The 18,409-nt window shown below is 36.5% G+C and overlaps 2 protein-coding genes and 1 pseudogene across 2 annotated transcripts in view; 1 reads left to right on the top strand and 2 right to left on the bottom strand.

Moving 5' to 3' along the window:
- The window catches only part of SPATA1 (spermatogenesis associated 1), a gene marked incomplete at its 5' end in the record, with an annotated part of 69,781 nt that overhangs the window by 25,525 nt on the left and 25,847 nt on the right, over window positions 1-18,409 (bottom strand).
- Window positions 1-18,409, bottom strand: part of LOC137218914 (transmembrane protein 258 pseudogene) — a 44,591-nt pseudogene that overhangs the window by 26,021 nt on the left and 161 nt on the right.
- On the top strand, window positions 840-16,852 carry CTBS (chitobiase). Its single transcript, XM_067716042.1, is given in 7 exon segments — window positions 840-1,079; window positions 4,085-4,189; window positions 4,192-4,286; window positions 10,695-10,866; window positions 12,757-12,854; window positions 13,239-13,385; window positions 16,661-16,852. Coding segments are annotated over 7 exon segments (990 nt in total). The 5' UTR covers window positions 840-898.

Genomic DNA, 18,409 nt, shown 5'->3' with positions numbered 1-18,409 from the left:
TATCTGTGGTCAGGCACAAAGTCAGTTATATCCTATTTTAGGTATGGTACCCGAGCAAGTACCAGAGAATTCACCCTCCCCAGAGCATTAAACCTCCAAACTTCAACCTGGGTGGGAGAGGGGCAGCTGCCCAGAGACATAAGGTTGGAGAAAGGATCTAGAGATTTCACTGCTCCTCAAGCAGCTTTCACCTATTCCCCTTTATTTTCGGACATTCTAACCTCCATCTCCCCTTCACCCCTAATTCCTGAGGCATCTCTTGTAGTTCTGGAACCTTTTGAAGATTCTGGTTTAAATTGCGTTGTTTCTCAAGTTTCCGCACTGTTGGGGCCTGGGACACTTACCCCTCATACTTGTGCTTTCAAGCTTCCAAAATGTTGCTGTCATCTCCCTTCCCTTGTGGGTTGAGGTTTTCACTGGAGTTTAAGCATGGGAGGAGGCGAAATTAGAGGCCGTATTCGAACTGCTGTCTTAATTCAACAGATATCTGTAACTTCAAAATCTTTGGGCCATTCCAACCATGTAGCACAGTCATCCCTTCCAAGGCATCCTACTTCTCTCCATTTTGAGGACTCCCTCCAGTTTCAGACTCCACAAGGAAGACACAAACAACTATGACACAGAGCCAAAGAGAGGCACATAGATGGTAGGCAATAAACACGTGAGTCAACTGTCTGCCGGGCACCGAGGCCCCGGCTCCCTGGGCTCGACGTGCTAGGGGCACCGCAGCCTCGGCCTCTGTCCTTCTCTCCCGCAGCCCCAGATCCCCCGGACTTGGCGACCGCCCAGCTCCTCCCCTGCCCAGCCGGGGAGCTCGGCCCGGCCCCTCCCCTCCCATCCATAAAGCAGGCGCCGCCAGGGAATCCGGGACAGCTCTGCTGACTGGTGAGCCGTTGGCATGGCCTGGCCGCAGCTCCGGTGCTGGTGCCTCGTTCCCTCGCTGCACGGGACCCTGGGGCTGGCTCCTCTGCTGCTGCCACTGCTCCTGGCGCTGCGCGTCGGGCTCGGGGCCGACTGCCAGTGCCAGGCCCCAGCGCTGTGCCGTCCCATCACCCATCGTTCATCGCCCCGACTTCGAGGTCAGTGGCCTCTCTCCCCTGACGCTCCAGATCTGGTCCTCAAGGCCGTAAGAGGAGTTACAGTAGAATAACCGAGCCCGAGAAAGAGGTGTTGGGGGCGCAAAACCAGCTTTGACCGCTCGCGGAGGGGCCTTTCTGTCCACAGATTTCCTTCAGCCTTAAAGATTAGGAAATTTTGGCTCAGAGAGGTTGAGTAACTCCTCCCAGGTCTCACAGTAAGTATTCCAACCCAGATCTGACTCTAAGTGCAAGTTCCTTGCATTGCCCTGCTGTGCCTCTCCCCAGGCAGTCTGGCCAGATAAGCAAGATGGTAAGGAGATACTTCCTAAGTAGCAACACCCATTGGTTTCCAAGAGAATTGAGGATCAGTTTGAAAGAATCTCAGCACTCCCACGGTCCAGTGGAAGAATGAAAGTTCTGCTTACTTTGCTTTTCTATACCTGCCACACAAGAAGGGGGATAAAAATAGGTCTTTAAGTAAAAATTCCATCTACCCACCTAAGAATTTATAAGGCCTTGGGCAGCTTTAAGCAAACACCCTTTCGGAGGTAATGTGAAGACCACTTGTCTGCCTAGAGTTTGATGACTGCACCAGGAACTGGACACATCAGGCAGGTGGAAAAGTTCAGTCCAAAAGAGCAATTCTTGTGTAAACATAGCGACAATTGCCAGTTCTTAATCTAGCAGATTACATTTGAGGCAGGGACATTTAAATGTCAGTTAAAAAAAGTAATATAATTGCTTAGAAGAAGTAAAAACGGTGGAAGTGTTTATGGAGAACCTGCCTAGTGTGTAAGCCTAACATCTGAAAGACTTTCTGTAGCACCCAATACCTCTTAGTCGGTTAGGCGGCATCTGTGGGCATTTAGAAAACCAATTATGCAAAGAAGCCGAATTTTGTTCATTTGTATGCTGGTGGTTAATGGTCTTTTCTCTCTACTGACCTATATTTTTCAAAGACAAAGACTAGACTGCATTACTTTTTCCCTTATATATTCAATTGGTTCATCAAGCTATTTTTTAGTATTTCTATTATATCACAAGCTCTCTGTATATTTTTAACATATTCAATCTTAGTTATCAGAATTGAAATAGGGGTAAGGTTTGTGACATAAATATGATTCTAAGAGTCTAAAAACAATGGGCTGTTCAGTTTCACATTTTGTAATTTTTATTATTTCAGTGGGTAACTGCCTAGTAGAAAAATGGGTTATGCACAGTTAATTCTGAAAAATAAACAAAAAACCAAAAAGGAGACAGAAAATTAGGAAAAGCCTGGTTTAATTTTTATAGCTAGCTCTCCCCACCCTCACCCATCCATTCTCCTCACAGTGGCCCAGTGATCATAGATATCGCTCTCCCTTTCTCTCTCCCCCTCTCCCTGTGTGTCTGTCTGTCTCTCTCATTTTTTAATGCAAATCTTATGATCCTCTGCTTAAAATACTTTAATGCTTCCCATTCATCTCAGGAGAAAATAGCAACTCCTCAGTGGTCTACAAAGCCCTACTTGATCCTGCTACTACCTACCTCAGTAGTTTCATCAGTTTCATCTGTTTCCATGTACTTTCAGGAGTTCTGTGCTCCAGCCTCACTGACCTTCTTTTGGCTCCAGAAATTCAGAATTCTCCTGAGGTATTGAGACCTTTGCCCTTTTTTGTTCACTCTTCTGAGAATGCTCTTTTTTGTGCATTGGTACCCCTCCTCTGTCCCCTGTCTAGGTCATTGCCCAGATTTCTGGCCTCCCCTAAAGAGTGTAGTCCTCAGGGAAGTTTTCCTGCCCTACCAGGGTTGCAGGTCCCCTTTATATGCTGTCATGGCACCCTGCATTTCCATGTAGCCCTTAAATCTACTGCATTAAATAACCAATGGACCTGGTCTGTGTCACTAATGCCTAACAATATACCCTGCCTATACCTTACTGGGAATTCAATAAATATTTGCTAAATCAATGAATTAACACATTATTTGGGATAAAGTAAAAATGATCAGTGCTTCTAATATTATCTGTGGAGAAAAAAATACAGGAGAAACATAACATCAACCATCTTAGTATTTAACTTGAGTACTAGTCTAAGAAGTAAGGTTCACCAGAAATCATTCATAGTAAATGCAGTATCTATGAGTCCATCTGCAGTGGCCAGAAACTTGAGTATTTTCAACCTCCTCCCTTTCTCTTACCTTACTCATTCAGTGGATCAGAGTCCTGTTAATTCTGCCTTCTTAGGATCTTCCAGATTTATTCATTTATCTCATAGTCTCCACTGCTCCACAACTTTAGTTGAGGTCACCATCATCTCTGGCCTGCATTCTTCCAAAGCTTTCCTATTAGATATTCTGCCTCCAGTTTTGCCTCTTTAAACCAGTTTCCACTTCAGCTGAAGGGATTTTTCTAAAATGCATACCTAAAATATGTATATTCTCTTTTTAAAACCCTTTCCCTTGGGATAATTTCTCAAGAGGGCTTCAAGGTCTTTCATGATTTAACCCTGCCTACCACCCTCAGGTTCTTCACTGTTGTCGCCCTCCAAATTTTAGGCATCAGCAAACCTCCATACTCTGCCTCCAGGCCTTGACACTTGCCCCTATTTCTTCCTAGCCTACCGTCTCCTACTTTCCAGGCCCCACTAATTTCCTCTGCCACCAATTAATTGGGACCCCTATGTCTTATTCACTGTTGTACTCTCAGTGCCTGGCATATGATCAATGTTTAATTGTTACTTTGGGTGCATGATGACCCTTAGCTAGCCATAGTCCATGATTTCTTCTTTTAATTTGATAATATTACTATTTATTCATAATGGTTATTTCGAAGATTAATGACTAATGATTTTCTGTGATCTTGATATATTATTTCTTCATTTGGAAAACTTAAATTTGGGGCTTAGTATTCCAAAATTATGAGGTGTTTTAAAGACATTTGGATCTCTTTGGAATGAGTTTGTGAAGTAAATTTTATTAAACTGTGAAAAGCGTATATGTACAAAAGATGTATATTTCTTCCATAGGAGATGTATCCATAAGGGATATCATTAATGCTACTTTAAGAGCATCCTGGTTAGCTCAACAAGTTAAGCTGGCCAAAACACAATATATGGATGGAATTAATCTAGACAAGAAGTTGCTCGTTCATCACATGAATATTATGTGTTAACTGCTTTAGTCAAAGAAACTGCAGACTCTTTCCATCATGAAATTGAGGGATCACAGGTAAAAATTCATTTGGTGTTTTTTGGAAACCCCTTATCTTTCCTATCAAAATGTGTTCATGAAGGTATGGCAAATAGAATCTCAGTTTTATTGAGTAGGAAGAGTTTCAGTACATCCTAAAAAATTTTCTGGAACTTTTGAGTTCTTAACTAGATAAGTTTTATAAAATTTTAAGGTGCCAAATCTGTTCTTTATTCACATCAGGATACAATACTGGAATTGCCCCACCTACCTGCCTTGCAGCAGAGTTAGAAATATTAGATAGGCAATGGGAATCAGGAAGGATTTAGCTGCCCACGCTCTGCTTTCATCAGTGCAGGACAGAAACAGCTCTTGCCTAAGAGTAGAGGTAGTTCTGGGGAAGTGTCTCACTTGCTCCATAGACTCTGAATTACTTTGCAAAGCACCCAAGGCCCAGTAAGGCTCAAAGCCTAATTCCATAGAGCTTGTCAGTGCTGTGACGAAAGGCAGTATTTCCCTACTACCATAATGAGCATGATCAGAGAGAAGATCACAACATAAGGCATCTTGCCAGGAAATGTGTGAGTAACAGAAGGACAGTGTGGCCCCAGATCAGTGATTCTCAAAACTGGTCATACACCAAGATAACCAGGAATCTTAAAAAAATTAAACACACACACGTACACTGGGTCCAACTCCCAGAGATTCTTATTCAGAGAAATGCAAAACAAAACTACAATGAGGTGTCACCTCACACCAGTCAGAATGGCCATCATTAAAAACTCTACAGGGCTTCCCTGGTGGCGCAGTGGTTGAGAATCTGCCTGCTAACGCAGGGGACACAGGTTCGAGCCCTGGTCTGGGAGGATCCCACACGCCGCGGAGCAACTAGGCCCGTGAGCCACAACTACTGAGCCTGTGCGTCTGGAGCCTGTGCTCCGCAACAAGAGAGGCCGTGATATTGAGAGGCCTGAGCACCGCGATGAAGAGTGGCCCCCGCTTGCCACAACCAGAGAAAGCCCTCGCACAGAAACGAAGACCCAACACAGCAAAAATAAATAAATAATTAATAAACTCCTACCCCCAACATCTTCTTTAAAAAAAAAAAAAAGTCTACAAATAATAAATGCTGGAGAGGGAGTGGAGAAAAAGGAACCCTCCTACACTGTTGATGGGAATGTAAATTGGTGCAGTCACTATGGAGAACAGTATGGAGATTCCTTAAAAAACTAAAAATAGAGTTGCCATATGATCCTGCAGTCCCACTCTTGGGCATATACCCAGACAAAACTATAATTCGAAAAGATATATTCACCTCAGTGTTCATAGTAGCACTATTTACAATAGCCAACACATGGAAGCAACCTAAATGTCTGCTGGTAGGTGACTGGATAAAGAAGATGTGGTATATATACACAATGGAATATTACTCAGCCATAAAAAATGAAATAGTGCCATTTGCAGCAACATGGATGGACCTAGAGATAATCATATTAAATGAAGTCAGACAGAGACAAATATCGTATGTTATCACTTATATGTGGAATCTAAAAAGTAATACAAATAAACTTATTTATAAAACAGAAATAGACTCACAGACAAAGAAAACAAACTTATGATTACCAAAGGGGATAGTGGTGGGGGGGCGGTAGGGGGGAGATAAATTAGTAGTTTGGGATTAACATATACACACTACTATATACAAAACAGATAAACAAAAAGGACCTACTGTATAGCACAGGGAACTATATTCAATATCTTGTAATAACCTATAATGGAAAAGAATCTGAAAAAGAATAGGTATATATATATGTACAATTGAATTACTTCGCTATACACCTGAAACTAACACAACACTTTAAATTAACTATACGTCAATAAAAAAGTATATTACAGAAATTATAAAGGAACACATTAGGATGTTTCCTTCTTAAAAAAAACTATACAATAATTTGTTAGTGGACACATAAAAAATGATGTAAATTTTGACATCCAAAACATAAAATGTCGGGTGGTGGAGTATAAAAATGTAGAGCTTTTTTTTTTATATAGTTTTTTTTTTTTTTTTAGATGTTGGGGGTAGGAGTTTATTAATTAATTTATTTATTTTTGCTGCGTTGGGTCTTCGTTTCTGTGCGAAGGCTTTCTCTAGTTGTGGCAGGCGGGGGCCACTCTTCATCGCGGTGCGCGGGCCTCTCACTACAGCGGCCTCTCCCGTTGCGGAGCACAGGCTCCAGACACGCAGCCTCAGCAGTTGTGGCTCACGGGCCCAGTTGCTCCGCAGCATATGGGATCCTCCCAGACCAGGGCTCGAACCCGTGTCCCCTGCATTAGCAGGCAGATTCTCAACCACCGTGCCACCAGGGAAGCCCTAAAAATGTAGAGCTTTTGTATGTGTTCTAAGTTGTTAACAGTTTAAAATAGACTGTTGTAACTATAAGATGTTTTAAAAAATTATTTTTTCAGGTGTACAACATAATGATTTGATATTTGTATATATTGCAAAATGATCACCACAATAAGTCTAGTTAACTTCCATCACCATACATAGTTACAAAATTTTTTTTAATATAAGCCACATGATAACCACAAAGCAAAAACCTACATTAGATATACAAAAGAAAATCAGAAAGGAATCAAGCATGCCACTACAGGGAATCACAAATCACAAAGAAAGAGAGCAAGAAAAGAAGAAAGGAAAAAAGGAATTAGAAAAGAGCCAGAAAACAATTAACAAAATGGCAATATTACGTAGAAACCTATCAGTAATTACTTTAAATGGAAATGGACTAAATTCTTGAATCAAAAGACACAGAGTGGCTGAATGGATTAAAAAAAACAAGATCCAACTATATGCCGCCTATAAGAGACTCACTTCAGCTTTAAGGACACACATAGACTAAAAATGAAAGGATTGAAAAACTAGTTCCAGGCAAATGGAAACCAAAAGTGAGCAGGGGTAGCTATATTTATATCAGACAAAATAGACTTTAAGCCAAAAATGGTAACAAGAGACAAAGTTCATTATATAATTATAAAAGGGTCAGTTCATCAAGAAGATATAACAATTTCAAATATTTATTGTGGGTGCTCCACATCAGAGCACCCAAATGTATTAAATAAACACTAAGATATCTGAAGGGAGAAACAGACAGCAATATAATAGTAGAGGACTTTAGTACTCCACTTTCAGCAATGGACAGCTTATTCAGACAGATAATCAATAGGGAAACGTCAATAAGGAAACTGTAGTTAGATACAGTTAGGCTGGTAAAAGGTATAAACTTTGTTGTAAGATGAATAAGGTCTGAGGATTTAGTGCATAACATGATGACTATAGTTGATCGTACTGTATTGTATAATTTGAAATTTGCTGAGAGTAGAATTTTAGTGTTATCACCAAAATAAATAAGGCGATGGCTATGTTAATTAACTTGATGGGAATACTTTTGCATATATATGTATATCATCATATTGTACACTTAAAATATATTACAATTTTACTTGTCTATTATACCTTAGTAAAGCTGAGAAAAAACTGCTAGGCTAGACAGTGAGTTTTTTGAAGGCAGGGACCAGTTCCTTGATGTCTAACACAATGTTTAAAAAATACTTATTGAATATATGAATGATACCTGCCTTTCAAAATTTTAAGTCTAGTTAAGTAGGATATATATAGTATAAACTAATAACTCTAAATCTATCTCAGAATCACCTGGGAGTGCTTGTTAAAAATATGCCCAGAAGTTGATTCTGGCATAGATTCTAGGAACTGTATTTTTACCAAGTGTGATAGGTGATTCTGGTGTAGTTGGTCAACATGAATTTGAGAGTCACTGGAAAAATAATAAATGATGTAACGATCAACAACTCTGTGGCTTTATACAAGTACGGAAGGTTTGTCAGTGTGGAATTCAGCTTTTCAGATGAGTACAATTTAGATCAAGAATAGCAAATACCTGGTATGCAAGCCACTGTACTCCTCTCCTCACACATTTTGGTCTCAGAAACTTTTCCCTCATTCTCTAGATTGCTGTTGTTAATAGGGTAGAATTAATATATGGGAACTTATTTGCTAGTCCTGATTAAGCTATAGTGAAAGAGCAAGGGGGAAGAGACTGAGCAAAGATTTTGCAGTAGGAATGTCTATTTCCACGTTTGAGGGGCAAGTAGAGCAATTTGGGCTACTATGTCAAGTTCATGTTAGTTAAGTTAGTGGGAAGTAGAGTTGCCAAGATGAACCAGATTGTGGAAGATCCAGGATGTGACACTGAAGAGTATGCATTTTATTCTGTATGTAATGGGTAATGTGTATAGAAAGTATGTGGGGAAGATTATTTATGGTAGTACGTAAAAAAGTCTAGAGGAGAAAGAGAGACCTGTAAGGACTAACCCAGTAATCCAATAACTTGGAATTTATGGTTTGAACTGGGATGATGGCATAACCCTAACACTCAGCAAGTGTTCAATATTCATTGAATTAATTAATTAATGGAAAGGAATGGGCAGAAAAACTGTGAGAGGCCACTCAAAGGAAAATGTGAGATTAGTTATGGGGTGTGAGGGAAGAAGAGTCACAAAATGGCCCAAAGGTTCTTAAACTGGTGACCAGAAAAAAATGACTAATATAGAGCCCCAGCAAGGAGAAATGAGTTTTTGGGAAAAGATGATAATTTAGGATTATAGAATTTGTGATCACAGAATTAAAGAGCTAGAAGTGCTCTTGAAGAATTCTTTCTACACCTTCATTGTTACATGTGGGAAAACAGATCAGATATTTAAAATGAAATAACCTAGTTATAAGAGAGCCAAGAAAAGAACCAAAGTCTTTTGATTTCTTTTCTATTTTCTTTTCTAATAATGCTGCCTTCTCAAAAATATGAGATTATCCATGACAGGAAACCCAGGTAAAAATATTCTCACTGCTCAGGAGGAAACCCAGGTGAAAATATTCTCACTCCTCAGGAGAGAGGTAAGGACTTACAAAATGGACTTGAAATTTACTTGCTTAGAGGTAATCACTTTCTCTATTACCTTATTATACTTCCATTTTGTAAGAGGGGACAGTGATAAAATGAAGTCCAATATGTAAAAATTTCACTTTATAACCTATTTTGCTGGAGAGCTTTGGGGAAAGCCTAGACTTACAAAGCAGAGCTTCCTTTAGTGTTAATAATGAAAGAATTACAGAGAGAATTTTGAGAAAGTCCTAAAAAGAGTTATAGTAGAATAAATTAGCCAAAGTGTAAAAATTTAACTAAAATACCTCAATTTTTTGTAATATTAATCAATACATTTATTGAGAGCCTAATTAAGAAGAAAACTTTTAATGAAGCTTTAGAATGTTTGCAGACCTATATTAATAAAATAAAGCTAACTAATATTCAGTTAAGGCAATAAATCTTTTTTTTTTTACATTAGGTCTCAGAACTTATTTATTTTATAACTGAAAGTTTGACCCTTTGACCAACATCTTAAGGCAATAAATCTTTTTGTGTGTGTGTGTGTGGTACGCAGGCCTCTCACTGTTGCGGCCTCTCCCGTTGCGAAGCATAGGCTTCGGATGCGCAGGCCCAGCGGCCATGGCTCACGGGCCCAGCCGCTCCGCGGCACGTGGGATCTTCGCGGACCGCGGCACGAACCCATGTCCCCTGCATCGGCAGGCGGACTCTTAACCACTGCGCCACCAGGGAATCCCGGCAATAAATCTTTGAAAGAGATTCATCCTTATTGAGGACTGGCTCACTATTCAAAAATGAAAGATAATTTAACACTCAAGTTTTATTTGAATATTTCCATAAGATCATTTAAGTGATTTGTTTAACATTTTGAGATGATTAATTTATACTTGTAGCCATAAAACACCACTACTCTTTAACTATAATGTTGGACTAAACTTACCATGTAAAGTAATTGTAAATCAAGGGCTCAAGCTGCCAACACAGTCCAGTAAGCTTGTGCCAAGAGATGACCTATTTAGCTTGCATGATATTTTTAAGAACTTTCGTATTTGAATTCTTTTAGTGTGCTTTTACTCTCTAGTTGCTTATGGGCCCTACCACACCCTACTGTGATTGCACCAGTTTCCTTCAGTCAGTCGAGTTGCTAGTCTGTCCTCTGGAGGCATGTGACTTTAAACTCCTCTTCTACACAGTGCCTGCTCCTGGTCATTGTATATGTCCAAATATGCCTGTGTCCAAATATATGTCCATTATCTAAATATATGTCCAAAACATTGTCCAAAATATATGTCTGGGTCAGTCCGTGTAGGCAAAAAATATATTTCTTAGAATTGTTCTAGTTCCATACATGTCAAACCTTAAGTCAGACACGTAAGTGGTTCTTTTTGAGGGGGGGAGTAATATGAGGCAAGAGAATATATAATCAACAAAACATCTGCCATGATATGCATATTTGATCATGTTACATAAAATGGTTTTCCCACAGGTAACATTTGATGTATCTTGGTCTCCAAACTGCTTAGGTAGGAGGTGCTATAATTATACTGGAATTGCAGATGCTTGTGACTTTCTCTTTGTGATGTCTTATGGTGAATGAAGTCTGGTCTGGTCACAATGTATTGCAGGAGCCAATTCTCCCTATACTAAGACATTAACTGGTAAGAATTCACAAAACAATCATTTATCAGTGATATTAATTCTATAACCTCAAACATTAAGATATATTTTAGTATTTCTAAGTCATTTGTATACCTTTTCCATTTGTAACGCTTTCTTGAAACATATAAAAACCTCTTAATTTGAGAGCTTTAAAGTTTACAAAAAGTTTTAAAGTTCTGAAGTTTTCAATTACCTCTAAAAAGTCTTGGGAGGTAGGTGTATTATATTAACCCTCTATTATAGATAAGATGAAGGGTGTTAAGTTCTCATGATTGCACAGCTATTAAGTATTATATGGTTGGAACTCAAGCAGGTGTTCTAACTTCAAGTCAACACTCTTGTCAGAAAGTTACACGAAGAAGATATTTGCTTACTTAGAATTTGATAGAATATTTTTGTTGAAATAACCAATGTTAAATAATTTAATAGCAAAGGTACCTATAATGTGAGTACCTATTATACATGATTGATAGGACTGGCTTTATCTTATTTGGCATTTACTATTAGTACCCATGCTACATTAAAAATTATATTCCTACCAGAATTAAGAGTACTTCTGGGGCTTCCCTGGTGGCGCAGTGGTTGAGAGCCCACCTGCCGATGCAGGGCACACGGGTTCGTGCCCCGGTCCGGGAAGATCCCACATACCGCGGAGCGGCTGGGCCCGTGGGCCATGGCCGCTGAGCCTGCGCGTCCGGAGCCTGTGCTCCGCAACGGGAGAGGCCACAACAGTGAGAGGCCCGCGTACCGCAAGAAAAAAAAAAAAGAGTACTTCTGATCTGTCATTCATATGATGTGGCCTTTGCATTATCCTTTCCAAAGTTTGGATTGGTTTATATCCCATCAACCAATTGAATTAAAGATTGCTTGCTATCTTTTGGACTTAAGTGAGATTTTCTGGGATAGTTAGCATAGATTTAAGTGTTGAGTAATAAATAAAAATTATTTTATTTTTCATATATAGGTAAATCATAGACCCTGGCCTCATTTTATCACGTCCTAATTGTCTGGATAGAATAGTCTGATCATAAGCATATACTATTTAAAATTTGAAAAATAATTTGTGTTATAATACAAAATAATTATTTAACCCAATGTTTGCCAACTGTGTTTATGAAAGAGATGATAATTATGTATATCAATAAAAGGTTCATTGTCAAATATGTTTGGGAAATGATGCATACTCCACCCCTCTCTTGGATATTTAACAGTACACAATAACTTTAAAGCCTCTGAAAAACAGCAAATTTACTCAACATTCTAGTTAATCTTGGAACATATCTTGGTGGGAAAACATAATTTGCAGCATGGGCAAGAAAGGGATTGATAGTACCAGGAATTTGTTCATTTTTCTCTGTTTCCTATAACTACAGATTATCTGCTACAGAGTAAGATGGGGTCATTCCTTATCCCAAGCTGTAATCCATGCTTATAGGATATTGATAAAATGAGGAACACTTGTGTGTTCTGTAAGTAATTGTGAGACCACACCTGCCAGAAAGTTTAAGACTTATAGAACTTTTTTTAAAGCTTTAGAATCTAGAATATCAAATCCATGCCTTAGCAGTTAATAGACACAATTAGCATGCTTTCCTAAAATGTGTCATTGTTCCTAAAATTAAAATTTGTGAATTTTTTGCTTCAATTTGATCTAAATTGTTTTGAATATTTTCTATTATTCAAAAAGAAATTGTTTAGAAAGTGATACCAAATTTATAGTTCTTAAGAGATGACTTTTATAATATATTCGAGAAACACCATATTAATATTTTACATAAATGTACCGGTTGTTACAAACTTGGATTCTGAGTGGTTGCATAGCTTGTATGAACACATTAGTAGACATATGAAGAGAAAAAAATATGCTTTTTCTGTTCCTATTTGGTTAGGATATGATGACTACATCAAGATAGGCATTAACCCTAAGAAACTTGTAATGGGTATTCCCTGGTATGGTTATGATTATACCTGCCAAAATCTATCAGTGGTAAGAACAGATCATTTCTTATGTAATTTTTTTCTCTTTCTATTATATTTTTTAGAGTCTGTTTTGTTTCCTCTATATAAACTTCATTTTATTTATAATTTAGAAATTTCTCTCTATATAGAATATTTACACTTTGAGAATTTATTTAATATAGTTTGAGACTAAAATGTAGACAGTTTATTTTAAATAATTAAATCCCATACAAGTTTCTGAATATTATATTTCTATTTAGTAATGAAATTTAACTTTTATTCCATATAGTCAGGTTATCTATCTATAGTATTTTATGTCTAATAAATAATTTTATTATATTTTTGGATTTGCTTAATTGCTTAAGATTTGCTTAATTGATAATCTATAACATGAACATTTTTGCCTTTCTAGAATCATGTTTGTACCACTGCAAAATACCCTTGTAAAGATGCTGTATACCGTCAGGTGGCCTATCAAATGATCATGAAGCAAGTAAATAGTTCTACTTCTGGAAGACTGTGGGATAAAATTCAGCAGTCTCCTTATTATCACTATCAAGTAAGACTTTTTACAAGTTATCAATCTTTAGTTTTCATAATTGTGTATTTTCATAATTACATATTTGAAAGTAAGATTTTCTATCAGTTTTCTTATAGGGTACAACATACAGACTGCTGTTTACATGAGTAGACTTGTCTTTGAATCTGTGTAATCAGGAACTTTACTTCCCTTGTGAGCAATTCAAGTTATGCTAATAGTGGAACTGCTCTGCATGGGCCACTTGTCATTTTAGATGATATAATAAAAACATGTGTGTCACAAACAGGATTTCCTTAAGAGTTGTCAATTATAAATGATGTCTGTGGCTTTTGAAAGAGCTTTGGGCCAAAATGGGTTACTTGCTCTGAAAACCTCTATTTCAAAGTAGCCTCAAAATTCTGATGAGGCTCTTATATAGGGAGGAATGAGGCTGAGAACAGGAGATGTGTCATCAGGGACTTCACAATGGAAAATGGTATCATTTCAAATTTATTCCACAATTCAAACTATGTGATATTCAACAAAATTAAAAATTAGAGACAGAAAAATATTACAAACAGAAACTTGAAGAAACAGAGTAAATGACTAGCAATTCTGTCAGGTAGTGTTTGATAAATAGGAATTGCCATACCAAAGGGACAAAGAAAAGTTATCTTTTCCATAGTTTACCTTTAGCATAATAAAAACTTTTTCACACCTCAAAAATCTAAGTACAAACCATCTTTAATTTACCTTGAATTATGTTACTACAAAAGGAACCCTAAAATGATATGATGAACGTTAATTCCAGCAACAATTTATATTTCTTTCTAATGGTCTGGTACCCATTTACAAAAGGATGACTGCAAATATACAAATTTAATAAATTATAATTGATATACATGTACATGCCTGTATATCAATTATGTAGAAGGCTTTAGTGTAGAGCTTTTTAAACTTTAGAATCTTAAGTATAAACATTAAACTAGGGTACACTGTGATCCTGTCTTTACCAGAAAGTATTTATAGAACTCTGTTCTGGGAACTGTTAGTAACACATAGACACACACACACACACACACACACACACACACACACTAGTGGTTACCAGTGGGAAGAGTAGGGGCGATGGGCAAGACAGGGGTGGGGGAGTGGGAGGTACAAACTGTTGGGTTTAAGATAGGCTCAAGGATGTATTGTACAACACAGGGAATATAGCCAGCATTTTGTAATAACTGTAAATGGAAAGTAACCTTTAAAATTGTATATTTTTTTTCATTTTAAAGATTAAACATAAAAAGAATATACTAAAAAAACACAAACACACACAAATACACATGCATGTGCCATGGCCAAATATATTTGGAAAACACTACAAACTGTAAGTCTCTCTTGGAGATTTATAATATATAACATTATATTCAAGGATTTAAGATGTACTACAGTACATAAAGCCATTTAATTGTTTAACATAGAACCCTGTTTCCTAGCACTCTTAGAAACATGCAGGGGAACAGTGTTTCATGGATATCAGTTTGGTAAAGGGTTTGTTTAACCAATTATACATAGTTTGGAAATATGTAATTTAGAATAAATACTTTACCCTATGATGTACTGTTTTTTGTAATTCCTGACTTATTTTTTCCTTAATGCATAAGAAGACACATTCTTTAAGATTTTAGAACTCAGAAAACATTTTGATGAGCCTTGAAAACCATTCATTTAATGGCACTTCAGACAACCATCTATTTATAACCAATTTGTTCTTCTTCATTCATTGTAAAATTCCACAGCAACCCAAATCAAGTTTTTGTTTTAACTGAAGAGAATCATTCTGCTTTCTTATGCTGTCTCAGCAATAGCAGCTTCATCTTGCACTCAATATTCTTGGAGGCATACATTCCCTAACCAGACATCTGTCAAACTTACATATACTCAGTTTTTTATCCTTTGATCCTTCACTATTTGAGGCATTTGAAATTTCTTAACGTATCAAAAAGGCTCAAAGTACTAGCTAGAATGATGGCAAAATTCAAAGGTGCATGTCTTTGGGTTTGCCCCTGACTCTACAAAAATAAATCTTTCTATATTTAGGTACAGGTTTTGCAAGTTGCCTTTTAATATTGAATCACAATTGGAACTAGAGCATGTATAGCTTTTTCTAGTTCTAAAGATTTTAAAGAACGGAATATAAGATATAGTATGAGATATGCTTGTATGTAATGAATCTACTATACTTAAATATGCCATAGCTTATTCATTTACCAAGTGACTATTGTCCTTTAAATCAGTCATCTTAGGAGATGATTCTAATTCTCGTGGTGCTACCATAAATAGAAATATTACTGGTATTCATTGAGAACTGTCTTTAAAGAGTTCCCCAGATGTATATAAAAATCAGTAAATTATTTTAAATCATAGATCATTCTATTTTTACTTCATATCTTTTTCTCTTCCTTTACGCTTTTGCCTAATTCTGCTCCTTTCCTCTTTCTTTTATCCTTTATCCATAGCTTACATACCTTCTAAAAGAGACTGTGTTTAGCACTAGATAGAGGCAAGTGATGCTGGGGAGAAGGACTTTACAGGGTGGAAGGTGAGCATAAGACTAGTTTCTAGTTTGTGGTTCTTAGGTGGGTACCTAAGTCACCCATGGGGTCCAGACCCAACAGGCTCTTAGACTCAATTCTGTAAGACCTAGAAAAGGAGATGTTTTCTTTGTCCACTGACATTCATCATAAACAAAATCACCTGTTGAGCTCCTAACTAGGCACATTTCCAGGAACTGTAAGGAAATCCCAAAAAGTATATAAGCTGGTTTTAGAGGACAAAAGCAGTGATTCTCCTTAACCTTGGCTACATATCAGAATCACCTAATGGAACATTAAAACACAACATAAAGAAACAAATAAATATATGTTATAGCACTAGCCCTGGAAGATTTTGATTCAATAGGTTTCATGTGGTGTGGGTCCCAAGAATCTGTTTTTAAAAGCCCTCACAAGTGATTCAAATGTGTACAGTACATCTTGGTTGATAATCATCAGATCAGAGCAAGGAAAGAATCTTAGGGCATGAGAAGGATTTTAAATAGGATATACTGGGAGGCTCATTTGTGTAATCTCTATTGTTGTAAAAGTGCCATAAGCAATGATATCTAGAAAGTATTACATATAGAACCATGGAAAGTATTATGTATGCCCTAAAATTTTTATTATTTCATTGACTCCTTCTTGAATCATTGGATTTAAGAAACACCTTTCCCTCTTATTGCACTGAATACTTTAAAGTTACATTTTAATTTATTTGTATAGGATCAGGCTGGCCATTTTCATCAAGTGTGGTATGATGACCCTCAGAGCATTTCTCTAAAGGCAGCATATGTACAAAACCGTGGCTTACTCGGCATTGGCATGTGGCATGCAAACTGTCTTGACTACTCTGGAGATGCTATAGACAAACAGCAAACTGAAGAAATGTGGAAAGCTTTAAAACCAAAGCTGTGACAGAGATGAACATCTTTTGTTAAACTATTAAGGTTTAGAAAAATGATCTGTTTAAACAGATCTAGTTTCTTGAAGAGATTAAAAAATATATACCTTTTTTCAGATTGCTACATATTTTAGTTATTAGTGTACTCAAAAACAGATAAAGAATAAAGAAATGCTTTGATTGTTTGAATTTGAAAAATACATACCTATTTATATCTTCAGTGTACAACAACATAAAGGTAAGAAACAAGTCAACCTACCATATCAAGTATTCCTCTGTATGATGTTTAATATTATAGTTGGGAACAACTGCTTTCACAATTTTATTATGCTAAAATTTTCTCCATATTAAAATATATGCTTACCAATCAATGCTAATTTCTAAAATATGTATAATTTGAAGTAGAAATTTTTTGCTTAGAAATATATTTTTAAAAATTTAGTCTTTAGGAATCAGTTTGCTCTATATTTTTTATTCAATAAATCTAAATTTAAAACCTGCAATTTTGTGTCTTTAGGTTCATTTGATGCAAATCATTTTTCTCCTTCTTGATTCCATACAGCACTCATGTTCTCTGAGTCACCTGAATTAAACTCACTTATGCCTCCAGAGGGGGGGGAATAATGAATATAAAGGATCAAAATACTTAGAAAATACAAGAAGATAACTTAGTACTAATATTTTGAATTAGTAGGTTAGAGCCACCTAATATTTTCCAACTAAATTATTTTTTTGAGGTTATATCTGAAATGTTTATGAAAAACCTGGTGTTGAACCCGATTCTATTCATTGGCATTTACCCTTCCAATTATTAATATTCCTTCATTTATGGACATCTATAATATATTTCTTGGTTAGTTTTGTTTCCATGGTTAAATTTTTTTCATTTTCTATATCTGCATTTTACTTTTAATTATCTAAAGACATTGGTTTCTCAACTGTTTTTTTCTTTCTAAAAGAGACATTTTGTGCAAAGAAATGTACAGAGGTCTCAGTTTCCTTTCTCAAGGCAATTAAGAAGAATATTGTGTAGAACTTATATTAGTTCCTATAAATACTTAGATTAGAAATCTGCATCCTTAAACTCTGGATTTACATAAATCCTGCCTTCCCTGTACATTTTTCCCTCTCCAAATTTGAATAAATGACAATTCAGTCATCTGTTATGAGAATATTTCATTTCCTACTTGCACAATTATTTACAGCAAAGTAAAACCAACCATTTTCCATAGTACTTGCTGAATTACTGCTGTCTCTGTATTTTTAAAATAAATTTTAAAAATTTAAATTCTTAGTACTAATCTCTACATAGCTGTAGATGCAAGTTAGATTCATATTTATTAAAATATATGATTTTTCATATTACAGTCATTCTAGGTATTACATTTTAAGACTATTAAAAAATGAAAATAATGAAATATAGTACTGTAAAATAATATGTTACACATCTGAAACCTTCAAAAACAGTCAAACAGACACCATTTTGCTTTTTTACATCTAATATTTCCTGAAACACTGTATAATGAACACATGAAAAAGGAAAAGATGTAAAACTTATAATTTATATGAAA

Source organism: Pseudorca crassidens, chromosome 2 (genome assembly GCF_039906515.1).
Source record: "Pseudorca crassidens isolate mPseCra1 chromosome 2, mPseCra1.hap1, whole genome shotgun sequence".
Lineage (NCBI taxonomy): Eukaryota > Metazoa > Chordata > Mammalia > Artiodactyla > Delphinidae > Pseudorca > Pseudorca crassidens.
The sequence above is the reverse complement of the archived record's forward strand: the minus strand, read 5'-3'. Positions and strand labels throughout refer to the sequence as shown.